This window comes from Triturus cristatus, chromosome 5_2 (assembly GCF_964204655.1).
Source record: "Triturus cristatus chromosome 5_2, aTriCri1.1, whole genome shotgun sequence".
Lineage (NCBI taxonomy): Eukaryota > Metazoa > Chordata > Amphibia > Caudata > Salamandridae > Triturus > Triturus cristatus.
Genome location: NC_140588.1, coordinates 983,873,300 through 983,901,114, shown reverse-complemented (window position 1 = coordinate 983,901,114; position 27,815 = coordinate 983,873,300). Strand labels below are relative to the sequence as shown.

The window sequence follows — 27,815 nt, the reverse complement described above, 5'->3', positions numbered from 1 at the left end:
TGCTCTGGGATCTGAAAGAGTAGCAGTCTGTTACCCAAGCTAATTCAACCCCTTATCCATGTAGTTGGACTGTCCCCTTACTGGCTTCGGATGCTCAATAACACTAGTCCACTGCTTAACTTGAAAAACAAGGGCAGTTATGATGCCACACGATTGATTACCTCCGTTCATAATCAGTCGGACCCAGAACATTAATGCAAGGTTGAAGAGTCTGAACAACCCTGAACAATCAGCAATCCATTAGTTGTCCTCTACAATTTACTGACAAGTATATAAAATGTTCATATTGTTTTGAGGTTTTTTTCTTGTATATATTAATATATTACTGCTTGGTCCTCCACTAGCGTGGCTCGAATACATGTAATTGATATGCAATGTGTAACATTCTTAAAGTTAATTTTCTGTATAACTTGCTGAAAACTAAAGTAAATAAACTTGAAAAACAAGGAAAAAAGATTGAAGAGTCAGTAAGGAGTCCGTAATGCACACAGTAAAGCTGCTTTCTACAAAGCACATTCATATATGCACTATAAAGGCAGTACCATTTCACTTGCGGCATTTATTGATTACTTCATGTAGGGATCTGTAAGAATAATAATCTACTTGGGTCTTACATCTTCTACAGCACGTGTACATCATGTGTTGTAGGAGCAGTTTCACTCTGCATATTCTTTTGTATGCTGGCTTAATATGAGCAGTAAGGGGAAGTGCTCGGCAGCAGCCACTCCACATGGCTCCTGCTACCTCCCCAATAAGAACCAGCAAGAGAGGAGGTGCTTAAACAGCCTTTCTTCACTGGCTTTTACTGCGCTAGGCAAAAAAAACAGGGCAAGATGATAACTGGCATTGCAACAGGGACTTTACAGGGTGGGGCAATATGGACACTGGCTTCACAATAGATGTTGTCCATACCAAGGCAATATGGTGCAAGCATTCAGTGTGTATCTACATACTTCCAGTTCTTCTACTCTTGGATATATTTAAGCTTCACTGCTAGCAAATATGAGCACTCACAGGCCAATCTGCATTACCAAGCTTATTTGATTGTTGCCTCTAACAGAACGGCATTAGGAGCACCCTAGTTTAATTAACAAGCAAGACATATAGGGCAAGGACTATGCGATGCGATGGAAGACCTCTAAAACGCACTACAGTATTTTTTAAAGAGTATACACATTTTAAGAGGCTATTAACGCCAAGAGAAACCATGTTGAACATCATATCACCAATCACTAAGTATAAAACGGGCAACATTTATCACAGGTGTGATTCCGGCTGTGCATACATCACATAGGTGCTTCACCTTTGGTACAAATATACATCTGCTGCACATTCCGAGTTTCCTTCACACACAATATTCTTACAGGCACATGGGGGATGTGTTGCTAAGAAGAAACGCTATGGATTAATATCCAAGTCCATGGGACTATTTCACAGGTGCCTCTACAATAAAATGTGCAACGCTGAGGCTTTACCAGAGAGAATTAAAACTGTACTGTAAATATGCATGACACTTAGAGCCACAGTCCTCTCATTCAATGCAATACGAGGCTGCCAGCAAAACATTTTCCAGAGCACCTGTTTCTTCAAGGCCTGGCACACCATATCATGTCACCACAATCCAGACAAATACCACTTGCCAAAAAACTAACAATTATAGGATAGAAGGACCCTCTGGAAGCCAACACCACACCTGACTACAACTGGTGTCAGCAACACTCCTTTCACTCTAGGTAAACTGGATATGCGACCAGGTCATTGGAAACAAACATGGGCACTTTCTGCTAAAAATAAGCAAGGCTAAAATGTAACTGAAAGTCTAATTCATGCATCACTCATTCCATTCTGAGACAAATTATGCTTTAAAAAAAAAAATCCGTACGAGAAAAATCTTTTATGACTTCATGGTGACATAAAAACCTGTTTAAAAGGGAAAAAACATGGTGCATAAATGATGTAAAAAGGATTGAACTGCTGTGCAGATCCCTCCAACTGGTGCCTTTAAATGTTTGACCTGAATGTAAGAGGTTCACATACACATAACAAGACACTGGTTCTTGATAGTTATGAAAAAAAAAAGAAGACAAAAGCGGTCATGAACCTGTTTAAAGAAGTAGGATATTAAAAAAAAACTGGCAGAGTATGTAGAATATTTCTTTAACATTCCAATTCTTAAAGGTCCAAAATATTGAGAGGCTAAGATTGGTTACCAAATGCACGACTTCTACGGCACAATTCTTTATGAAAAAATTACTGTCCTACAAACACAACAGTGGGTGCTAAAGATGGTATTGATGACAATAAATCTAGGGCCAGCTTAAATTGCTCAGTAACACACTGGACCCATGCTGGCCAACATAAGGGTAAAATGTGAATGATTTCATACAGCTTGCAGAAATGTCCTAAAATTACACGATTTTTTTTCTAGAAGATATCACAGAGTGAAAGGTTTTCTGCTCAGGCACCCAAAATGAACTTAGTGTCTCTCACTCCAATTAACACACATACAGGATGTGAATAAGGTGAAAAGGGGTATAACTGCTATCTTGGGGGTTTGAGGGGAGGAAGTTCCATGAAAATGGACTGGCATGGCTGGGGCAATCTACAAGAATTTAATGCTGGTTGCATGAAGGCACAAGGCAAACTCGGAGTCCTTTACATGGTAATTGTATACCTGACGGAGGTCAGGAATGATCAGCTCAGGTCTTGGATGCCCAAATTGTTTGTAAATTGTCACGCTTGGAGCAAGTGATACTTTAGGTTAATGCTGGACTATCCAGCCCCACCTTGTGGGAAGGGTATTTGTGTAATGACAGGAAGAAAGGTGACAAAGGATTTGATCATACTAGGAGTAAAAGTTTAGCAGGTGAAACTGGGGGAACAAAAGGAAGTTTGTTCCATGTTCAGCAAGATAGCAACACAAGATACTGGAAAGTAAAGCTGTGCACAAACTGCTCTGTTGTACAGCAAGCAGTTAACTTGAGGTAGTTACCTGATAGTATGAGAACATACAAGTCGCTAAACATTTACAAAAAAATTATTTATCTACAGAAAGACGGTCAGTAGTAAAAAATTATATATATATATATATATATATATATATATATATATATATATATATATATATATATATATATATATATATATATATATATATATATATATATATATATATATATATATATATATATATATATATATATATATATATATATATATATATATATATATATATATATATATATATATATATATATATATATATATATATATATATATATATATATATATATATATATATATATATATATATATATATATAGGATTTATTTATTTTTTAAATTGACCATTCTTCAATTTTCTTGATTTGCCATAGCAAAAGATTATGTCAAAAGGAGAAGAAACATTTTCGAGAGCTCCAAATTAAAAGCAAATGCAGTACAAAAAGCACAGTATATGCCTTTAACAACCTTTCCAAAAGCAAGAACTATTACCCTTGCAATGCAAATGAAATGCTTGGACAAGACATTTTTACAAAAATTTATTGCATTCATAATATGTTTGAAAGCATTATGCATTAAAACACTGTTTCCATCCTCCCGCCTTGAAGACAAATACCGCAAACATTTTAACAGTACCAGTTTAGAGGAAGAGAAGCAGCAAAATAATCATACATAATTTAATAAAGATCACAGCATTGCCATGTTAAGACCCAGTTACAAATGCTTGATTAGAAGATGGCTTCAGGGCATCTGAGGACAGGATTCAAGTGTCGGTTTGGTAGGATTGTGTAAGTGCATGGATGACTCGGTCTTAAGTAGAGATTTACAAGAACACCAGAATTCTGGGCAAAACCAAACATACCAAGGTAACTACTTTATTTTGGCAGTACGTGTGCCGGATTTATAGCCCAGTAGGTTGATGAAATACTGAAAACAATAGAATGCTGTCACCCAATAAAAATAAAATACGCACAACTTACAAAACGTGTTACTTAAGTCAGTTGATTTTCACCTTAATAGTAAGGACAGCTACACTTTTGGTAACATCTAAATGATAATACTGTAAAGTCTATACTTTCATACGATTTTACCAACCTAATCAATCCAAATAAACTAGACAGTTTTGCACTAAAACCTTTGTTGGTAATATATTAAAGCATTTTACCCATGTGAAATTTAAAAATATAAATTTTTGCTACAGAAATTAAAAAACTGTTTATATTTTACCCCTTCAATATACAAATGAGGCATTAGGAACACAAACCAGCTTAATTATATAAAATAGATTGTCAGTTAACAGCTCAAATAGCTGCATGTACAATACAAAAATAAATAAAAACTTGCCCTGTTGTAATACTGCGTTACCCCACAAATGATTCCCATATTGTGACTGGTTAATCAAAGCAGAAACTAGCTGGACAAAAAAAGATGGTTTATAGGTCTACTCTGCAAATAAGTGCACAATTGAAATCCCCTCTACCGCATTATATGCACTACTGACACAAAGTAGAAGAAACGAACAGCTCAAATATGTGAAACGGAGTGCAACGTAATTTAGTTATGCACATTGAGCCACAAGTGCTTGGCTTTCTGTCAATTTTATTTTTTCAACTAATACCCTAAAGGTAGCTCTATAAGGTGAACTTTCACATTAAACCGCTTAACAGGATACACCCCAATACTACTCAGAGAAGTAATCCTACCGCCTCTGTTTAAACAAAGTCACTATCATGTAGCTGTAACAGTTTTATTTCCCTTTAGTTTCAAGATTGTGCTAAGAGGGGATGTGCAATATCAAAGTACTCAAAAAATACTCATACAATTATAATCTACATAAACCCAATGAGCAAATAAAGCCAACAGAATAGGTACCTGTTACAGATCATTTCCAGAGTTCTCAACCAGTCCCTATATCACCATATTGTACCTTAGGTATAAGCCTTATTGAACAATATCCTTCATTTTCAACTAACGTAGTTCATGATCTTCAACAATTTAATAATTAGCAATAGCTCAGGTTTAGACAGAAAGATGTCAAAAACACTTCGCAGTATCTCAACTGTAAATCATCTAAAAAATAGCTTTTGGCTTAATAGGTCATTCTGTGACTTCAACACTCTGTATGTGACACAGCCACGAGTTGAATACATACAAGTTCCGCTGAGTCAATTTAACAATGTGACGTTTTATGCCACTCAATGTGGGCAGTCAGGCCCAAGACAACAGCTGAATATACAGCGAAAGCACTGCATTTTAAATATGCAATGCTTCTCTAATGCAGCAGTTGCGAACATGATGAAAACATTGTCGGTTTGGGGCAGTGAAGACTAGAGTTCCATGCTGCTGTTTCCACCAGTTTTTGGTAGAGGTCAGCCAGCCATTGGTAATCACACTTTCAACTTTACTCTGTTTCATAGCGCAGAAACTGCGCTATTGCTTTAAAATAATTAGCAAAAATAGACTACTAAAATCTTTCTGGAGATATTTATAAAAGTACTTAAGTTAAGATGACAAAACCATTTCTTTACAGTACGTATTCAATTTTGCACATTCTTTGGTATGTATTCATAAAAAAATAAAAAGCAAATAAAATTAGGAGTAAATAGGCAAAAGTAACAATTAGTTTGTCAAGAGAACCTGAACATGTACAGTCAGTCACCTTTATCTGGTCTGGTTGCCCATTAAAAAAATATTACAGGACATTAACCTGCTGAGGTATGTAACAGGCAAAGAAAACGTAAATAGAACACTGGAAATAATTGACAGTGCTACTGTGCATTTATAACACACCCTACGCAAGGTGTGTAAACAAATGGATATTTTAAAATCATTTTGAGTGTTTTGACCTTAGTTTGTCAGCCACACGTTCAAACTTGCTTGCGGCCAGAGAGCGAGTCTTTATAAGGCAGGAAGTCCGTGTTTTTACAACCTGCTTGATGTTCCGTTGCTTTGCTTTAGGCCCACGCCTAGGGTGTGTTATAATCTTTTTAAAGTCCGTACAGATGGAATCATACCTATTCTCGGGGTCATCGTCGTCATCATCTTCCTCCAAGGCAATAGGCCCTGATTTGGCTTCATCTCCTACATAAATAAAAAAAAAAAATTTTTGTTGATGTGGGAAAACTAAACTAACAAACAACCTGCAACCAATTACATTTGAGTATGCCTCAATTAAACAAAGTTTACATAATATATTAATAACATAATAAAATAATTCTTTGCATTACAGAAAAAGAAGAAATTAGTTATTTACAAGTAACACCAGTTCTCCAGCATTGGCATCTTTCACAGATTCACATGCTTAAATCATTACCTGTCGGGCTGGAAACTGCCATATGCACAACATTACAACATGCACAACATTACATGTTTAGTAGCACATCCACCCAATTTGAAACTACTTCAACTTGAGCTGAAGAGGTAGAAGGAATTGTCACCTGCTTCCTCTCCTTTCCCGCCCTCCCCCCTCCCAAAAAAAATAAATAAAAGGTAATCGGAGCTCTGAATCTATTTGCATAAGTGTGAAGGCTACTCTGAGAATATAGTGAATCTTTGACAAAGGAGGAAGGAGGATGTGAATCTTTAAAAAGATACCAATACTGGTTAACTGTAGATGCACTTGTCCTGTCACAGATTCAAATGTTTGAATCAGAATCTCAAGCAGAACAAACTTAAAATTATGTAGGGAGTATAATAATTTTTAACGAAACAGGTTTCATAGGACTGACTGACCCACATGATAGCTGCTCAGTAGATGTCTGGGCGTGACTTTCCCCAGAGTACAGCGGTCTCAGACATCCTTCTAGTGGAATGCACCTACAACCTGTCTCAAAGAAAGCTCTAGAGGAAGAGTCGCTCAGATTAACGCATATCCTCGGTTCTGTCCATGTAAAACCAGATGCACAGCAAATAAAGGTAAAGTACTCACAGCTGATGTTCATGGGTTTGGAAAGCAAAAAAATGAAGAATAGCTTTCAATCAACCAAAGCTGGATGTGTACTTGAAGCATGAATTTTGGGTTGTGCTCAAGGTGACTCGTTCAGGAGGTGTAGATATGGTTCCTTTATAGTGAGTGCTTGGAGCTTCAGCCACTTTTTCCGATGTGAGAGCCAGTGGCAGCGCTGTCTTCCATAGAGGTATTTGAGATCTGCTCTATGGATGGGCTCATGAGGCAGCAGCATCAGCGGACTGAGCACTGTGTTCAGCTCCAGTGGTCCTGGTAGGCTTAACACAGGAAAGAATGAAAAGTTGACTCATCCACTGTCCTTCTGAACCTTGTTATTGCTGCCAGCCAAACCCTGACAGAGCACTATTTAAGGCCTAAATGGAGTAGGTACAGAAGTATTTGGTGTGGTTGCATAGATATCCGATTTAATCCTTTATTTCTGAACATTATAAATAAATACTTCAAGTTGGCACTATAGGGTTGGGTGGTAGCAGGTATAGGTGTATGCACCAGAATTGCTCTGAAAGTGGCCAAAATGTTCTAATATCAGAATTCTAGGTAGTAAGCTACAAGCTGCCAGGTTCAGGGACTCCAATTTATGATACAGAATTTGCCCAATGCTTCTAAAAAGGAATAACAAAATGCATCTCCAGTGAGAACAGCAGAACTTGGGACAGATGGTTTAGGTCAGTGTACCAAAATGTGTGACCGTGCTGTGGCTAATAATATCAGCGAGCACGACTTAGTATTGCTCTGCTATGGGTACAGAAGGAAACAGAAAAGCAAAGACATTCAGCGACTTTATTAGGAAGGAATTGCTTCTGGAACCTCGTTGGCAGTACATGCTTGTCAGAATGAGCATTTTGTTCTGCTAGGTCCTGGATGGGAAAACGAAAAGTTTAACTGTCTGTGTAGTTTTGCAGCTTGAAGACTTTCTGGATTCACTATGCTGTGCATTATTCCACGGTCTAGTGGTTGGGTCCGGAATTGTAGTCTTTATTTTCTTTTTTTTTTTCTTCATGGCCCAGGTGGGCGTCGAAATCCCACCATTTGGTGTCCTCCCGTGACGGCGTGCTTCCTCGGGAAGCTCCCACCTTTGGGTGCCATTTTTGGATTCTTTTTTTTTTTTCGTGTCTTGTGCTATTCTTGTTTTTTCCTCTTCTTTTTTCAAAGTCTTTTTCCATTTTTAATTTCTTTCCTCCTGTCTCATCTTTCTGTGGGTTCGCTAGTGAATCCAGAAAGTCTTAAAGCTGCAAAACTACACTGATAGGTAAGAAACTATTCGTTTTGCAGCGTGAATCTTTCTGCATTCACTATGCTGTGCATAGACTTTGTAGCTGTTTGCTAAGTTTGTGGCGGCTGGGTGGAAGATGAGCGTTGGTTGTTGAATACATGTTGAAGCACTTTTTGTCCTACTTGTGCTTCGTTGTTCATCTGTATATCCACGCAGTAGTGCTTAGTGAACGTGTGCACTGAGGCCCATGTTGCCGCCAGGCAAATGTCTTGGATGGGTGTGTTTGCCAGGAAGGCTATTGTTGCTCCCTTTGTTCTGGGCTTGTGCCTTTCCTTGTAGTTCTTGGCCTGCCTGCTTGTGGCAGAATTGTATTGTCTCTACGATCCATCGTGCGATGGTGCCTTTTGTTACCGGTCTTCCCAAGAAACTGCTTGCGAAAGACACAAAGAATTGCTTTGTTTTCCTACAATCTTTAGTTCTCTCAATGTAATGCATCACTGCCCTTCTAGCATTCAGAGTGTGCAGTGCCCTTTCTGCGCTTGTGGATGGTTTTTGGAAGAAACTTGGTATCTGTATTGTCTGGCTTAAGTGGAACCTTGACCCCACCTTTGGCATAAAGTGTGGGTCAGTTCTCATTACCACCCTGTTATTGTGAATTTGAATGTAGGGTTCTTGTAGCGTCAGCGCTTGCAGTTAGCTTACCCTGAGTAGCGAGGTGATTACTACCAGAAAAGCTGTCTTTATGGTGCGCATATGTAGAGAGGCCTTGTGAATGGGTTCGAAGGGCGCCTTCATAAGTTGCGTGAGAACTACATTGAGGTTCCAAGCCAGTGGTGGTACCCTGTGGGGGGGGGGGGGGGGGGGGCTGATTTGTTTAGCCCCTTCCAGGAATCTTTTTACCACCTGGGATGTAAAGAAACTTCTCCCCGTTTCTCCTCTTGTGTATGCTATTATTGCTGCTAGGTGAACCCTTAGCGAGGTGTAGCTTAGGTTGCTCTTTATCAAGTGTGTTAAATATCTTAGCACTGTTGATTCCCTGGTCATTCTCTTATGTAGCTTTTCCTTGAAGCACCATTGGGTGAACCTTTTCCATTTTGCTACATTACACTTCCGTGTGGTAGGTCTTCTTGCTTCCCGCAGCACCGCCAGCGTGCTCTCTGGGAGTTTTAGGTGTGCGAACTCTAAGTCTTCAGGAGCCAAGCTGCTAGGCTGAGGTTCTCTGGTTCTGGGTGGAGCAATTCCCCGTTTCGCATTGAGAGCAGGTCTCTTCTTTTTGGGAACTTGTGTGGTGGCCCCTGCGCCATCTCCATTATCTGTGAGAACCAGGACTGCCTGGCCCACTGTGGTGCTACCAGTATCAGTGTCATGTTGCTTGTTCTGCATTTGCTGAGCACCCTGTGTATCAGTGTTATCGGGGGGAAAAGCCCAGGCAAATTTCTTCGACCAGCTTATCCATAGGGCATTTCCTTGGGATTGCTGCCCTGGCTGAGAAGTCTGGGCATTTTGCATTCTGGTGTGTTGCAAACAGGTCTATTTGTGGGGTCCCCCCACTTCTTGAATAGCTTTTGCGTTTCCTGTGTATTGAGCTGCCACTCGTGGGATGCTGATTTCTGTCTGCTGAGTGTCTGCTTCCACATTTTACTTCCCTGGTAGATGTATCGCCAGGAGGTCTATTTGTAGTGGGATGGCCCACATTCAAATCTCCTGCGCTAGGCTTGATAGCGCCACAGATTGTGTGCCTCCCTGCTTGTTGGTGTAGAACATTGTTGTGGTGTTGTCAGTTTGTATCAACACTCTCTGACTGTACAGTGGTCTCTGGAAGGCTTTTAGGGCAAGGAACGTGGTCTTTAGTTCCAGGTAGTTGATGTGTCTTATCGCATCCGTTTGTGTCCACAAACCCTTCACTTGAAGGTGGTTCTTGTGCGCTCCCTATCCTATTTGGGATGTGTCTGTTGTGATGGTCACTGTTGGAGTTGGTGGTGTAAATGGTTTCCCCTTTATGTTCTCTTTGTTCCACCATGTGATCTCCTCTTGCACTATGTGCGTTACAACCACTAGATCCTCCCAACTCCCTGTTGCCTGTGACCATTGCTGCTGTAGCCATTCCTGGAATGGTCTCATGTGGAGCCAGGTATTTGGGGACTAGGTGAATGCAGGACGCCATCATCCCCATGAGTTTGCTCACCGTCCTCACAGTCAGAGGTTGATCCTTCCGGTATTGACGCGTCTCCTTCAGCAGTGCAAAGGTTCTCTTCTCGCTGGGGAACACCCTGCTCTGAATGGTGTTGATCTGTGCGCCCAGGAAGATCTTCACCTGTTCTGGTTCTATAGAGGACTTCCCCCAGTGTATCGAAAAACCTAGTTCTGTCAGCGTGTACGTGACCCGCTGAGCATGCAGTTTGCATTGGATGTAGGAATTTGCCTTTACCAACAAATTGTCTAGGTAGGGATATACATGAATTCCCTGCCTTTGTAAGTGCGCCGCTACCGCAGCTAGGTATCTTGTGAAGACCCTTGGTGCGGATTTTAATCCAAAGGCTAGGGCCGTGAACTGGTAGTGCGCTTTGTTGATGCCAAATTTCAGTAGATGTTTGTGTTTTCGGTTCATGGGAATGTGTAGGTAGGCATCCTTGAGGTCTATAGTGGACATAAAATCCCCGTCCCTTATTTGTGGTATAACTTCTTGTAAGGACGTCATTTTGAATTTTTGAGTCTTTATGTATTGGTTTAGGAACCGTAGGTCCAGGATGGGTCTTAACGTTTCGTCCACTTTTGGCACGAGGAAATAGTTGGGAGTACACTCCCTTGTTTCTTTCTTTGAACGACACAGATTCACGCTGCAAATCCACAGTTGCTTGTAATGACGCTCCAACTCATGGGAGCAACTTAGGATGCTTGCTATCCATTTTGAGACCCTGGGATCAACTCAGAAAAATATCTATGCTATTCTCTACTGCCCAGTCTCAGAGTTGTGCCTCCTCCGGCAGAGTGCAGGGTCTCATACTTACATGTCTGGTAAGGCTATACATGGATGTTGTGTAGTCAATTCTGATTAGAAAAGCTTGGTTCGTTAGACACGGTAGAAACATCTACAGACCTAACTGAACGTTGCACTGTCTGAAGATCAAGAGAGGAATTTATTTTCCTCCGATCACACGCATTTCATGAAAAGCTACTGCATGTGAGCATAATTAGCCTTCCATGGAGGTATCTGGTCACGATCTTGACTTGTCAGAGGAAATGAGACCCATGTTGAGGTTTTCTGGAAATTAGCACCACAGCAAATCTTGTTTGAGAAGACATTATACTCTACTAACATTGACCCAGGGCTCTGATGCATGCTGCCACTGACAAACTAGTTTGTGTTGAATTGTCTCAGATGATTTAGGAAATCTGAGCATTAAAAATCAATTTTTGATTATGTCTGGAGGAAAAGCTTAAACTAATAATGGCTTAGCTATAGCTCAACCCTGTCCCTCCTTGACTGAACAAAAAACAAAAGCATCAGACTCTGCAATGGCATGTGTCACTGATGAATTTGCGAAAATGTCAGAACTATCATCAATGAGGCAGTCATTGACAATGTCATGGTCAATGTCTGCTCAGTCGTTGCTGGAGGGGTCACTGAGGGGGCAGTCAAGGATAGAGGAAGATGAAGGGGTTAATAAGAATTTCCTCCTCAACAACGGTGTCGCTTTTTTCATTGATTAGAAGGTTACTGTTGTGAACCATTCAGGTGGAACCCTGTCAGCCTTTCATGAGGTGGATTCTCTTGCAGTTTTGGGTGCACAGTGCTGTGGGCCCTTTTTCAACATCTTGCCAGTGGAGCATACTATTGTGTGTTTTTAAGAAAGAATTACAGCTACAGATATTACGTTTCCTCTTCTGCGCCACCTTTTTAGAAGTGCTTGGTGCTAAAGTCTCATAGGAGTGTTTTAGGGCTGATGAAGCAAAAGTCGGACAGATGTCATAGTGAGTAGGATTATGCTTGGGGTCCAAGCACTACAGAAATCTGACATGAAGATCATCACAGATCTTTTGCTACCCAAAGGAGCTACAGAATTTGAAGACCAACTCCTTTTCCCAGTCAGACCGGTGGCGCCTGGCGACGTTCTTATCCACCGGGGCCCCTGTGGCCGGCCTCGACCAAGTGCCCAAGAAGACGTCGGTAAGGGCGTCATTGAAGGGAAGTAACGGCTCCGACGAAGTAGACGCTGTCTGGAGCACCTCGGTGAAGAGGTTGGTCTTGAGGGTCACTGTGAGGAGGTCAAGATTAAGGGCCTCAGCCGCCTGACGGAGGACCATCGTGTAGGAGGCACCTTCCTCCATCGTAGGCGGAGGGAAGGCGAACCCCGGGTCCGATGAGACATCGAGGTCGCCCGTCTCCTCCAAGTCGCCCACCCAATCCTGCTCGGAGTCACAGTGCCGAGCAAGAGGGTCCTCGGACCCTTCTCAGTCGTCGTCTGCCTCTGGAGTATAGGGAGCCAGTTGCGGCGCCAGCCAGGGTCGGACCGGCGCCGTCTCCCAATGCGGATCCCAGGTCGGAACAAAATGGTCCTGGAACCGGGGCAAGGGAGGAATAAACGGCACCCAGTGTGGCGCCGGGCCGAGCAAGAGGGTCCTCGGACCCTTCTCAGTCGTCGTCTGCCTCTGGAGTATAGGGAGCCAGTTGCGGCGCCAGCCAGGGTCGGACCGGCGCCGTCTCCCAATGCGGATCCCAGGTCGGAACAAAATGGTCCTGGAACCGGGGCAAGGGAGGAATAAACGGCACCCAGTGTGGCGCCGGGCCGGAGCCGGCAACGCCGCACCTCGTGGCGCCGGGGCCAGAGCCGCTGGCGTAGGATCCTGTGGGGCCCGAAGGTGCGCCGGCAGGAGCCCGAGGCTTAAAAAGGCGGTCCATGGTAGCAAGGAATTCTTGCACCTGTTGTATTGTTCGTCATGTCTGTTGTACTGTCACGAGGTGCCCATTTTAAATACCACGCACTGGAAAAGCAGTGTTGTTTTTCAGTAATGGTTCGTTCAGTAACAGCAAGCAGTGTGTTTTTTCATTAACAGCAAGCAGTGCGTTTGTCTTCAAAATTAGCATGGCGAAGCACGAGAATGCTACGTGTAGGCACACACCTAAAGAGGAGTAACATGTGTTTGAGTTTTATACTTACCTACCCCATTCGGGGTAGGCCGTCTTTGATAAAACACTGTTCTTATTGATATTTTCACAGATACCATGTGACTAATATTTATTGTATGTATTAACGAATGCTTATTAGTTGCAGCGTGTTTTTTGATTTCACTTAACCTCACTTTAGGAGTGGTACACACAGGGCTGGACCCTGTGTTTGTCATGAAGAAGAGCATTGGGGAGGCTCGAAACATCTTGACGTTAACTAGGGACTCTTAACTCATTATAGCTAGGCCCCCTAGAAACTCACCCCATTTTTAACATACCAACTAGGAGCCAGAATAAAGTTATTTCGCCCACTAGTTAGGTACTTTAACTCACTCCACTCCATAACAACATTGCACGAACACATAGTTCCTCACAATACAGTGCTCCTAAGTAACTCTGCAAGTCGTAGCACGCCTCAATCCGCAGCGGGTTGAGAAGGCCCCTATGATGAAGCATGTCACCATGGGAAAACCCTAGTGAGTGAGGGGAATCAAGAAAGGCAATTTAACCTTTCGAGCAGATTCTCCGACTCAGACTGAGCAAAAATCCTTCCCTTTTTCTGCTAGGTTCCTTATCCGAGATTTTGTAGGTCTACTATTGGAACAGGAGGGTGGACCTAGCATATCCCTCTGCCTCCCCCTGTTTTTTGATCATCTGAGTGAAGTAATGGCAACTAAGAATGCCACTTTCCAAGAAAGAAATTGAAGGGGGCACAGGGTTCACAAGGAACTCTGGAACAATGACAAACATAATGGCCCTATCCTTAATGTTAGACTCCTCAAAACCCCCAAAGCTCCTGCTTTACCTATGCTACATTAGGCTACCAGCGCTGGGATGTCTAAGGGTAGCCATGCACTCTATCAAGAATGAATTAATAATAATTTTTTCAAAAGGCAGCCTTCGACCAGGTAGAGCGGAACGAACTACAGGCAAAACTGAACAAATTGCATATTGCACCCTATCTCCTGAAAGCAATAGAAACATTATATTGCAACACCTGGATTAGGATCAAATCAGGAAATGTAGAAAACCTCTCAAGGGCCATACCCACAACTAGAGGGCAAACAGGGGTGCGTGCTGGTGCGTGCCGATGCTCTTTAATTTATTTTTAGCAGATCTCCCACCTATACTCACCCCGATCAACTCACACGCTACCAAACTAAGAACAATCCATCTATCCAATCTACTATATACAGATGACCTATTGCTGCCCAGCAGAACACGAGTGGGGATGAAGCACCCAATGAAGGGCGCAGAGAAATACGTTGATGCAAATGGGATGAAAATGAATAGCACAAAAACTAAAATTATGATTCACGCCACAAAAGCCCTGAGGGGAAGGTCTGCAGGGAACTAGGCGGGAGCAGGGTGGAGGAAACAAACAGCTATAAATACCTAGGCCCGATATTCGATAGTGATGGCTCCTTCAGGACACAAAGAATAAATCAAAGAAAGGCCTCACCCTCATGGCTAGCCTAGCAATACTATCAAGGCACTTAAATGGACCCTCACACTACCCAATCCTCGAAATCGCCAGAGCTAAGGTAGCCCCCACGCCTTGACCTATGGCAGCGAAGAACTCTGTGGGAGAGAAATACTGTCCTTGAACAAGGCAGTGGCCTGAATATAGAGGTAACTTTTCCAAATATCCCACGGCACTTCCCCAGCTCATATCAGGCTCGAGTTCAGGCTAAAATAAGCAGTCCTATTCGAGAATGGCATCCTTTGCCACTTTTTACTACAAATTGAAAAACACAGAAGCAAATTCAATCAATTACTATTCATGGGAACATATAAAGACACCACGCTTGTCAGCCGATAAATATCTTAATGATACCATCAACCTACTAAGCTTGGGGGAATTATGGTCAAAAACTGTAAGTCAAGATCAATTTTTAATAAACTGTCTCCAAAACTTAAAAAATTCTATCATCACTTGAAGACCGGGCCACCCTAGCCAAAAGGATGCACGGCTGGGTCGTGCTAAGGAGCTATACAACTCTGAAACCTCAGCAATACCGGAGTGAAGCACTAAATCCCAGGATAAAAGGGAAATCTGAGCTGTCGTCTGGGAGAACGAATAGTTTCTTACCTGTCAGTACAGTTTTGCAGCTTGAAGACTTTCTGGATTCACTATGCTGTGCATTATTCCGCGGTCTAGTGGTTGGGTCCGGAATCATAGTATTTTTTCTCTCTTTTTTTTTTCGTGGCCCAGGTGGGCGTCGATGTTCCACCATTTGGTGTCCTCCTGTGACGTCAGCGCGCTGCCTACGGAAGCTCCACCTTTGGGCCCCATCTTCGGATTCTTTTTTTTTTTCTTGTCTTGTGCTATTCTTGTTTTTTCCTCTTCTTTTTTCAAAGTCTTTTTCCATTTTTAATCCCTTTCCTCCAGTCTCATCTTTCTGGCGGAGGTGGGTGGTTTCGCTAGTGAATCCAGAAGGTCTTCAAGCTGCAAAACTACACCGACAGGTAAGAAACTATTCATTTTGCAGCGTGAATCTATCTGGATTCACTATGCTGTGCATAGACTTTGTAGCGGTTTGCTATGTTTGTGGCGGCTGGGTGGAAGAGGAGCGTTGGTTGTTGAATATATGATGAAGCACTTTTTGTCCTACTTGTGCTTCCTTGTTCATCTGTATATCCACGCAGTAGTGCTTAGTGAACGTGTTCACTGAAGCCCATGTTGCCGCTAGGCAAATGTCTTGGATAGGTGTGTTCGCCAGGAAAGCTATCGTTGCTCACTTTTTTTCTGGTAGAGTGAGCTTGTGCTGCTTTTTGTAGTTCTTGGCCTGCCTGCTTGTGGCAGAATTGGATTGTCTGTGTGATCCATTGAGCGATAGTGTTTTTAGTTACCGGTCTTTCCAAGAAACTGCTTGCAAAAGACACAAAGAATTGCTTTGTTTTCCTACAATCTTTAGTCCTTTCAATGTAATGCATCACTGCTCTTTTAGCGTCCAGAGTGTGCAGTGCCCTCTTTGCGCTTGTGGGTGGTTTTCGGCAGAAGCTTGGTATCTGTATTGTCTGGCTTATGTGGAACTTTGGCATGAAATTTGGGTCTATTCTCATTACCACCCTGTCATTCAGAACTTTAATGTAGGGTTCTTGTAGTGTTAGCGCTTGCAATTCGCTCACCCTGCGTAGCGAGGTGATTGCCACCAGAAAGGTCGTCTTTATGGTGAGCATATGTAGAGGCCTTGTGAATGGGTTGGAAAGGTGCCTTCATAAGTTGAGTTGGAACTACACTGAGGTTCCATCCCGGCGGGGAAGTGTTGGGGGGGGGCGATTCATTTGGCCCCCTTCAGGAATCTGTTTACCACCTGGTATGTAAAGAAACTTTTCCCTGTTTCTCCTCTTGTATAGGCTACTATTGCTGCTAGGTGTACATTTAGCGAGGTGTAGCTTAGGTTACTCTTTAGCAAGTGTGTTAAGTATCTTAGCGCTGTTGATTCCCTGGTGATTCTATTCTGGAGCTTTTCCCTGATGCACCATTGGGTGAAACTTTTCCATTTTGCTACATAAGACTTCCGTGTGGTGGGTCTCCTTGCCTCCCGTAGCACTGCCAGCGTGCTCTCTGGGAGCTTTAGGTGCGCGAACTCTAAGTCTTCAGGAGCCAAGCTGTTAGGCTGAGGCTCTCTGGTTCAGGGTGGAGCACCCTTCAGTTTTGCATTGAGAGCTGGTCTCTTCTTTTTGGGAACTTGTGTGGTGGCCCCTGTGCCATTTCCACTATTTGTGAGAACCACGACTGCCTGGCCCACTGTGGTGCTACCAGAATCAGCGTCATGTTGCTGGTTCTGCACTTGCAGAGCACCTTGTGCATCAGTGGTATTGGGGGAAAAGCGTAGGCAAATGTCTTCAACCAGCTTATCCATAGGGCATTGGCTGTCTGGATGCGTGTACTGGCATTTTGCATTCTGGTGTGTTGCAAGCAGGTCTATTTGTGGGGTCCCCCACTTCTTGAATAGCTTTTGCGTTTCCTGTGGATTGAGCTCCCACTCCTGGGATGCTGATGTCTGTCTGCTGAGTCGGTCTGCTTCCACATTGTCCTTCCCTGGTAGATGTATCGCCAGGAGGTCTATTTGTAGTGACATGGTCCATCGCCATATCTCCTGCGCTAGCCTTTGCCCGTACAGCTGTTCCTGGAAGGCTTTTAGGGCAAGGGACACGGTCTTTAGTTCTAGGTAGTTGATGTGTTTGATCGCCTCTGTTTGTGTCCACAAACTCCTCACTTTGAGCAGGTTCATGTTGTGAGAAAGTGCCATCTTTCTTGCATGGTATCCCCCACTTTTTGCTGAATTGCTGAATGTACTTTGACTGAGTGTGCCTGGACTCCTGCCAATCAGGTGCCCAGAGCCTATGTTCCTTCCCTAAAACAAACCAAACCCAAATTGGCAAACCCTGGCCACATGTCAGCCCCTGGTAAATGGTACCCTAGGTACCCAGGGCCTTGTGACCAGGGAAGGCCTCTAAGGGCTGCAGCACTCCTCGTGCGACCCTTAGAGGCCCTCAACCCTTACACACACACACTGCCTTTGCAGGCTGAGTGTTTGGGTGCAAGACAAAAACAAAGTCGACATGACACACATGCCTGTGTGCCATGCCCATCACCTACACTGCCATGGCATACATCAGCCACCCCTCTAGCTGGGTGCCTTATGCCAATGGTGTGGGCACAGGAGCAGGAGCCCGAGCCCTGTGCCCCTACAGTGCCCAGGTCCATTCCTGAGTACTGTAAGTGCAGTGCTGCCATTGAAGAATACATGGTGCTGAGCACCATAATGGCAACACTAAAGACTGAGAAGTTTGATACCATACTTCTCAGCACATTAAACCCACACTGATGCCAGTGTGGAATTTAATGTACCAAGCACCCCAGAGGGCATCTTAGAGGTGCCCCCTTAAACCTAACCTACAATCCACGTCTGCTCTGAGGCTGCTGAGGCTGCCACCCAGCAGACATGTTGCTGGACCCCTGGGTAGGAGAGCCCGTGCTCTCCTGGGCCTGCAACAATGCACATCCTGGGCGAGGTGCTAAATCTCCTCCCCCAGGATGGGCAGGGGGAAGCTTCAAAGGCATGTCGCCTCTGTGAGCTTCCCCAGGCCACTGCAACCCCCCACTCTGGCGGGAAGCTTTGGCCGGAAACCCCAAATAAGGACAGGGGATGTGCCAGCCTGCCAACCCCACCCCTCAGGTGGGGGAGGCGAGGTGAAGCACCTCTGCGGGCTCTCGCCATCTTGAAGATGGGGAGCCCTACCCTATCAGGACTAGGCTACTGCCCCCCTCCCACAAGAGAGAGGCAGGATAGGGGGTGTATCCACCCCAGGACAGGGACCCATTGGTCCCTGCCCTTCACCTACCTGTAACGCCCCTAAATCTAGTATTTGGGGGCACCCTGAACCTTCCTTCCCCAGATTCAAAACTACAAAGAAGAGCAAGAAGAAAGAAGACTTGCCATGCAGCTTCTAAGAAGAGGAAGACACCAACTGCTTTGGCCCCAGCCCTACCGCCCTGTCGACCCTCAAACCTGCTCCTGCTCCAACCGGGCATCTCTTGTGGCCAGCAACCTCACAAACCCCGGAGGACGTGGCTACCTTTTGGCCCTAAGCCCCTAGGACTCCCATGAGTAGAGGCTCTACTCAAAACCTACCTCTCATCCCTGGCAGCAGCCCGGAACCGCGAACCCAGCACACTCTGCACCAGCCAAGCATAGCCAGTGCAGGAGTGAACAAAGACCACAAGGACGACCCCACGGCGACTGTGACCCCGAGTCCGGCACCCAAGGACCTCTCTCGACACTCCTGAAGGAGCCTACAGCCTCAGAACAATTGCCCCCCCCCCAACCGCGATCAACAGAGGGTAAGATTTCCCGACACCAAAAGGCACCCCTGCACGCGGCGCCCCGCGGCCCCCTATGCCCAATCCCGGGGTACCTACCTATCGTCCAACTTCCCAACTTACCTCTCGAAGTGGTGGTGGCACCTGAAGAATCCTTGTCCCCGAGCTTGCAACCTTTTTCCAAACCGGAGATTTCCCATTGAAATCAATTGAGCGCCCGAAGGCTCAAAATCACCCTGCACCCAGCCGCCCGAGTGGCCCTGGCAGTGAAACTTCTACACCTACCTACTTCCCCACTTGCCCTGAGTAAGTGACCAGGAGCCCAGCTCCCACAGCCACGTGGTTTGCCAGTCAGCAGCCACCAACCAAGCCCCCCCTATCCCTCATAGGATAAACACTGGGCCTAACTCACTCTGCACCCGGCCGCCCTAGAGCCGCTGAGGGTGAACCAACTGTACCTACCTGACCCTGGGGGATCCCTGAGTCTATGCCCAGAACCTCAACTCTGCCAGTCGAGTACTTACCCTTAAACCGATAACTCTATTTTCCTCATAGGGTAACATTGACTGGCTTTTTCCTGAAATTTCTTTAAAGTGTGGACTTTTGAAATCCTAAATTATTCACCAAAAATCAGCCGAGTAACGAAAACGCAATTACTCACCTGCTCTTAGGTGAGCTCCCAGTGCTGGATCTTGGTGCCCAGCACTGACTCTGAAAAATACTTACAACTGTACTTACCCGTAACTCAATTTTCTTCTATAGGAAATCATTGACTGTGTTTCTGTGAAATTTCTTCTAAGTGTCAATTTCTGCAATCTTTAAATATTCTTCAAAAATCGTACAATATCTGAAAACGTAATTACTTACCTGTTTTGGATAAAGGTCCCAGAACTGAGTCTAGGCACCCAGTACTGGATTACAAAAGTGTCATCTTTTAAAATAGCTAAATATTGTTTAAAAATCATTACAGTAATTAAGTCGACTTTCATCACTTGATTCGGAGTACTGACCCAGGACTGAATCTAGGATCCAGTCCTGGAATTCCAAAAGCAATCTAAAAAGTAATCTGTTGCAAATAGCTTGAATTTTCCATTGAGCTCAATGCATTGTTGTGTTTAAAATAGGGTTGCCTATTGCAACCACTTGTAACTGTTTACAAAAGTCAATTGCATATTGCAAAAGTATTTATATGAAACATCTCATTCTGAGAAAGTATATTTTAAATCCAAGTGTTGGTTCTAAAATAAAACAAGCATATATTTTTTATATATAAACCATTGGCCTAGAGTTCAGTTCTTGAGTGTGTGAGACCATTTGCTGATTGAGTGTGTACAACAAATGCTTTACACTGTCCTCTGATACTGCCTTACTGCTCGACCAAGCTACCACTTTAGAGAGTAAGGTTATATCTAACTTTAGCCTCTGTCAAACCCTGGGGGACTGTGGACTCTGTACACCCTGGGCCCGATTCACAGAACTAACTTAAGACAAAATCCTAAACTTAATACCATTTTGGTATTCACAGAATGCACTTACTGCTTTTGGTATTCACAGAATGCACTTACTACTTTTGGTATTCACAGAATGGATTTACGACTACTAACTTTACGTCCGCACTCGGGCCGGAAATTCCGGCCCGGAGGCGGGGCTTCCGGCCCAGAGGTGAAGATTTTGGCCATGGCTAAATGTCCACCACTGGCCGGAATCCCCACCTCCGGCCCGGAAGCTCCGCCTCCGGCCCAGTAGCCCCGCCTCCGGGCCGGAAGCTCCAGCCCGAGTGCGGACGTAAAGTTAGTAGTCGTAAATCCATTCTGTGAATACCAAAAGTAGTAAGTGCATTCTGTGAATACCAAAATGGTAGTAAGTTTAGGATTTTGTCTTAAGTTAATTCTGTGAATCGGGCCATAGTACCTATTAAGGAACAGTATATACAGAGCCACTTTCTCACACATGTGCGCTCCCCACCCTATTTGGGATGCGTCTGTTGTGATGGTTACGGTTTGAGTTGGTGGTGTAAATGGCTTCCCCCTTGTTATGTTCTCTTTGTTCCACCACGCCATCTCCTCTTGCACTGCGTGCGTTACAACCACTAGATCTTCCCAACTCCCTGTTGCCTGTGACCATTGTTATTGGAGCCATTCCTGGTATGGTCTCATTTGGAGTCTAATATTGGGGACTAGGTGTCTTCATCCCCATGAGCTTGCTCACTGTCCTCACTGTCAGAGCTTGCCCCTTCCGGTATTGACGTGTCTCCTTTAGCAGGGTGAAGGTTCTCTTATCGCTGGGGAACACCCTACCCTGAATGGTGTTGATCTGTGCGCCCAGAAACATCTTCACCTATTCTTGTTCTATCGAGGACTTTCCCCAATGTATCGAAAACCCTAGTTCTGTCAGCGTGTGCGTGACCCGCTGAGCATGTAGTTTGCATTGGATGTAGGAGTTCGCCTTTGCCAGCCAGTCGTCGAGGTAGGGATATACATGTATTCCCTGCCTTCGTAGGTGCGTCGCTACCGCTGCTAGGCATTTTGTGAAGACCCTTGGTGTGGATTCCAGTCCAAAGGCTAGGGCCGTGAACTGGTAGTGCACTTTGTTGATGGCAAATCTCAGTAGATGTTTGTGTTTTTGGTTCATGGGAATGTGTAGGTAGGCATCCTTGAGGTCTATAGTGGACATAAAATCCCCGTCCCTTATTTGTGGTATAACTTCCTGTAGGGATGTCATTTTGAATTATTATGTATTTGTTTAGGAACCGTAGGTCTAGGTTGGGTCTTAACGTTTCGTTCACTTTTGGTACGAGGAAGTAGTTGGAGTACACTCCCTTGTTTCTTTCCTTGTACAGCACTTTTTCTATTGCCTCCTTGTGGAGGAGTTCTTGTGCCTCCTGCAGGAGAAGCAAGAGCTCTATTGTTGAGCGCGTTTTGTTGGTTGGCCTCCTGTTTGGTGGCGTTTTTTCCAGTTCTATACAGTAGCCGAACTGTATGATGTTGAGTATCCATTTGTCCGTTATCTTCTTCCACTCCTGGAAGAAGTGTTTTAGTCTGCCTCCTACCGGTGTTACATGTTCGATGATTCCTCCTTTGTGTGTGTCGAATTGCTTTTTGAGTCTTTTGTTGTGCCCTCCCTCTAGAGAGGTTGTCTGGGTGGGCACGTTTTGGTACAGTGGAGTCACTTGGAGGCAGGTTGCTGTCCCAGTCCGTTCGATCGCCCCCGAAAGGACTGGCCCTTTGGTTGTTACTGCCAGATTTGCTGTTGCTGACCTTGCTGCTGTGCCTGGTTGTTTCCTTGATAAGATTGCTGGAAGGCCTGGTGCGATGCTCCCGGTTGGCTTCCTCCTCTGCCGCCTGGTCTCCTTGAGGGGGTGCCTCTTCTCATCCCTCTGAACTGCAGTGCTCCCACAGACCTTGCAGTTTCATTACCCTTTTTGAGCTGTATCAGCTTCTCATCAACTGGTATCCCAAACAGTTGCTCCCCGTTGAATGGTGTGTTCAGAATATTGTTCTGGACTTCCGGTTTGAAACCGGAGATCCTCAGCCAGGCATACCTCCTCTCGGTTACTTTAATCATAAGCCTGCTGGATGTGTCTGCCGCATCCAGGGCCGACTTTAGGCAGGTGTTGGCCATGTTTTTGCCTTCCTTAACCAGGTGTGTTGCCCTCTGCTGGTATTGTTCTGGGAGATGTTTGAGCAGCTGCCCGACCTCCTCCCAATGTTGGTACGCGTGCCTGTTTATTAGGGCATTGGAGTTCGCAATGCGCCAGTGAATCGCCACATTCCTCTCTACTTTCCTCTCCATGAGGTCTATTCTCTTACTCTTTGTCTGGAGGTGGCCCTGAGTTCGTGGGAATGTTGGCCCTCTTCCTTGCCGTTGACGATATAATGGAGTCAGCTGGTACGGATCCCTGGATATATGCTGGGCCCTTCGAGGAATGCTTGTATTTTTTCTCTGTTCTAGGGGTGACAGATCTGCAGGCTGCTGGCTCCTTGAAAGCTTCCCTGCCCAGGTCCAGCACACGTGGGAGCATGGGTAGGAATTGGCTCTTAGTTTGAGTGGGGAGCAGAGTCTCCAAGAGAAAACAAGCTTTTGGTTTCTCTTCCTCTAATTTAACCCCATATGTTGCTGCAGCGTTCTTGATGACCATGTTGTAGATGCCAATGTTGTCTGGCGGTGAAGGGCTCGACGGATATGACTATGCCCTCCTCCGGGCTTTCGGCGTCGATGTCCTGCCATTCCAGGTCCTGCGCCTCCGAGGATGTCGAGCCCAAGTATGTTCGCTGATCGTCCTCGCCTTCTCCTTCTCTTCGTCCTGTTGCTCTGCTGGTTCAGGAGTTTGGCAGGTCGGCAGCGCCACACTCCTCTTCGACTTCTGTTTCGACTACCGTTGAGGGCTTTGTAGGGATGGTGAATCTGCTCATCCGTTCGAAGTCCTTTATCCTCTGGAGGATACTGTCCCTTTCGGCCTAGAGCCTTCTCTTCTTCCTCTCTATTTCGGCCGCTTGTTCGGCGTCGAGAGTTTCAGCGCTTCTCTTCGAGGTCGATGCTGACGTCGAAGTCACCTTCAGCATTTTTTCCTTCAGCGTCGAGCATGGCTTTTCGGGACCGTGCTTCGATGACCCAGGCTTTTCTAGAGCTTTCGCCGGCTGGGAGTCCTTTTCGAAGGATCCGTTGGGCTGTTTGTCCGTGGACGCAGCTCTGGCCGTCGAGTACTTCGGCGCCAGTGCTCCTTTCGAGGACTTTGGCTCAGTTTTACTAGAGTCTGTCGGGGCTTTTAGGGTCGACGCCTCTTACCTCCTTTGTCGACTTCTTATCGGTCTCTGCGACCGTGTAGTCCTCTGGTCCCTCGGCGATGTTGTCCTCTTCTCCACTGGAGAGACCCAAGTCGCAGAGCGATGGGGATTGTCCTTGCCCCTGTATGGTGTAGTTCGCTATCTTCCGTCTCTCCCTCACTCTGAGGGTCTTGGGGGTGAATGCCGAGCAGGCGTTGTAATCCTTGCTTTCGTGGTCGATTGGCAGGCTGAGGTTGCAGACTGGGTGCTAGTCCTTCTGCACGTACTTGTGGTGGCAATTACGGCAACATTTGAATGGGGTTTTGTCCATTCCTGCGCTCAGGGGGCTCCCTGTGTGCGCATTCTCAGTTGGACGTCGAAGTTCTTTATCTTTCTCACCCTCTTCGTCGTCCCGGCTCTGTGCTCCTGGTCGTGTGTTGAAAAACTCTTTCTGCTTGATTTTCCTATTCTCTTAAAAAAAAAAAAACTCCTCGGTGACTATCCAGACCCAACGGCGGAAAAAATAAACTGAAGATGGCGCCCAAAGGTGGGAGCTTCCGGAGGAAGCGCGCTGACGTCACAGGAGGACACCAAATGGTGGAACGTAGATGCCGACCTGGGCCACGAAAAAAAAAAAAAAGGAAAAAATACTACGATTCTGGACCCGACCACTAGACCGCAGAATAATGCACAACATAGTTAATCCAGAAAGATTCCCCGCTGCAAAACTTCCCACGCTACCGCACAGCAAGCCCTGGCTAAGGGCTCCTGAGTGAACAATCTGCAGACTATGTGGCAGGGCAACAGAAAACCTCTGCGATAATACCCTGGACAGTCGGCAGAAACTCCTACAGCCTCAATGCATCCAGCAAGGGATGCGCACCTGCAGGGAAGCGATCTTATCCTGCTTTAACGCTTCAGATCAAGGCTCCATTACCAGAACCGTTAAGTTCTTGCAATGGGTCAAGAAGGCCCTCAAACTTGCAGAACAATAGAGCTGAGCAACACACAAGGCACTGTCCCCCTATAATCAACTCTGTCGCTCCCAATGCCCCCTTCCAGCAACCTGTGCTCTTATCTGCATGAAGGACACAAATTCTTAACGCCCACTTGCTCTTTGCATGGTGTGCGCCATTTCCGGTTATCCTACCCAAGATACGTATGAACATATAAACCCTAAACGCTTGTCTGCTTTCCATTGTTTTTACAGACCCCAGACCTATATTTTAAGAAGTGTATTAATTCCTACTCCCAGCACATGACTTTAACTGCTACTTTTCAAGATTCACAATAAACCTACTATTATCATCATTAATTTTAGGAGCCAGATTGCTAAATTGAGAGCTTTGGGGTCTGGGTGTCTGATTTGTTCTCGATTCTGAGTGAGAAGGTCCAGCATGTTGGGAAGCTTCTTGTGAGAAACCACTGAGAGATCTAGTAGTGTTGTGAACCAGGACTGACGTGCCCAAGTGGGAGCTACTAGGATCATGGTGAGAGATGTTTGCCGGAGTCTCGGAATCAGAAAAGCAATGAGGAGAGGTGGAAAAGCATAGGCAAGTATCCCTGACCAATTCAAACATAGCGTGTTGCCCTTGTATAGTGGGCGTGGGTACCAGGAGATTAAGATTGGGCATTCTGTGCTTTCGGCTGAGGCGAAAAGATTTGATGAAGACCTCACTTTTGAAAGCAGAGAAGGAGGACTTGTGGGTGGAGTTCTCACTCGTGGGCCTGTTGCTGCATCCTGATGCAGAGGTCTGTAAAATCGTTGTCAGCTCCTGTCAGAAATGTTTCCAATAGATGAATGTTGTGGGGAAGACCCCAAATCCATATGGTCCGAGACAGCTGTAATAGTTGATGACCGTTTGCCCTCTACACCCCCCCTTTTTTGTACATAATACATCCATGTCATATTGCCTGTCCGGAGTAGGACAACCTCGTGACATAGATGAGGAAGGAAAGCTTTTAGTGCTAGCGAGATTACTTGAAGCTCCAAGTAGTTGATGTGTAGGTATTGGTTTATGGCATCCCACAGACCTTGTTACTGGGAGATTCTACATATGAGCACCTCAACCAGTCTTCGATGCAGAGGTTGTGAGGGTGAGGTGGGGAACAGGGTCCAGGGAAGGCCGCCCTTGTAGCAGGTTGTTGAAGTTCCACCATTGCAAAGAACAGCGAGTGAGACGGTCTAGGAACACTAGACCTCCAAGGTGACCCTGTGACTGAGACCATCGACGATCTGGACATTGCTGCAGGGGACGCAAGTACAACCTTGCGTGGGGAACTATGGCAATACAAGAGGCCATCTTTCCCAGCAGATGCATCACCGTCCAATTTAGAGAGTTTTGTTCTGCTGGAATCAATGTAGGGTTACCTGAAAGTTTTGAACTAGAGCGGGATTGGGATAGACTGGTCCTAACTGTGTTTTGAGGATGGCTCCTTAGTAAGGTTGAATTTGAAGAGGTTAAAGGTGAGAATTGGGAACGGTTATTATGAACCCTAGTCTGTAGAGTAGATTCACTGTCAACTGAGTGTACTGTTGACACTGAAGTTGGGCACTGGCTTTGATGGGTCAATCGTCCACGTATGGAAATACTTTGATGTTTTGACTGTGCAGATGTGCTGAAACTGCTGCCAAGCATTTTGATAAAATTTGAGGTGCTGGGGTCCCTCCGAAGGCAGAACTTTGAATTGGTAATGTCGCCCTATGACAAATTTCAAAGTATTTATGGTGTACAGGGTGTATTGGTATATGAAAAAAGGCGTCCTTCAGGTCTGGTGTTGACAACGTTCCCCTGTTGGAGAAGTGGAATAACATCCTGTAGAGTAACAATATGGAAATGTTCTGACAGGATGTATTGGTTCAGGAGTCGGAGATCTCCAGGGTTGGTCTTAATTATCCATCTTTTTTGGGAAGGAAAAAATATTGAGATTATACCCCTAGCCCCTGCTGTTAAAGTGGGGCAGGTTCTATAGCCCCTTTGAAAAAGAGGGCTTTGACTTCTTGTTTGAGTAGTGTCCGATGATCTTGTGACATCAGATGGTGCAGAAAGGAGCTGCAGGCAATAGTCATATTGATTAATGGCTAGTACTTACTGGTGATGGATTCCTAGACTGGCTGCAAAAATTGAAGTCTGCCCCCGACGGGTGTGGCGGGGTCAGGGGGAAAGATTGGGTAGCCACGTGGAGTGGGCGTTGCTCCACGTGTGGAGGCATAGCTGCCCCTTCCTCTGTTTCCACCTGTGACGAACCCTCTTAAGTAGCTCTTACTGTAGGCACATTGGCTCTGATTTTGTAGGGAGGTGGAGGCATCTCAAGTTGTTGATTTAGATCTACCCCTGTAGCCTTGGTGACGAAAGGACCCCCTAGGAACTGTGGTCTGTAATGCACCCATGGCTTTAGATGTGTCAGTGTCCTTTTTAGGTCTCGACTGGCGTAGGCTGCGTGCATGCGCAGTCTCGCCTGCACGAGATTTAAGGTTTTGAGGAATTTTCTTTAAGGGGCATTAAACCCCGCCCCTTCTTTTCCTTTGGCCGGTGTCACCGTTTATGCTAAACGGTGGCCAGCCATCAGAAAAGAGGTGTTGGTGACGTCTTTGCTCGGCTTTCTGAGCCGTCCCATTTGGACGGCCTCGCCTGCTTTGCGTTCGTCGCAAAAGGTTTCTTATCTTTATGGGGCCAAACACATGGCCCCATAAAGACAAGAAACCTTTTGGCAGGCGAGGCCGTCCCTGGCAGAAAAAGCCGAGCAAATACGTCATGGCGTCATACGTCATGTGCTTTTTTCTGGGTGATTCTCTGCTCCGAGTTGCCTCCCGCCGCACCGGCGGTGCCTGGCATGGCACTGGCAGTGATCCCTGGTCTCCCTGCCTGG

At 45.3% G+C, this 27,815-nt stretch overlaps 1 protein-coding gene across 2 annotated transcripts in view; it reads right to left on the bottom strand.

Annotated features, from left to right (window-relative positions):
• ATRX (ATRX chromatin remodeler) overlaps positions 1 to 27,815 on the bottom strand; it is a 1,501,634-nt gene that overhangs the window by 1,150,017 nt on the left and 323,802 nt on the right. For both annotated transcript variants that reach the window (XM_085608236.1, XM_085608237.1), the window contains exon 10: positions 6,017 to 6,083. In XM_085608236.1, coding sequence (XP_085464362.1) covers positions 6,017 to 6,083 — 67 coding nt within the window. The remainder of the gene's footprint in view (positions 1 to 6,016; positions 6,084 to 27,815) is intronic.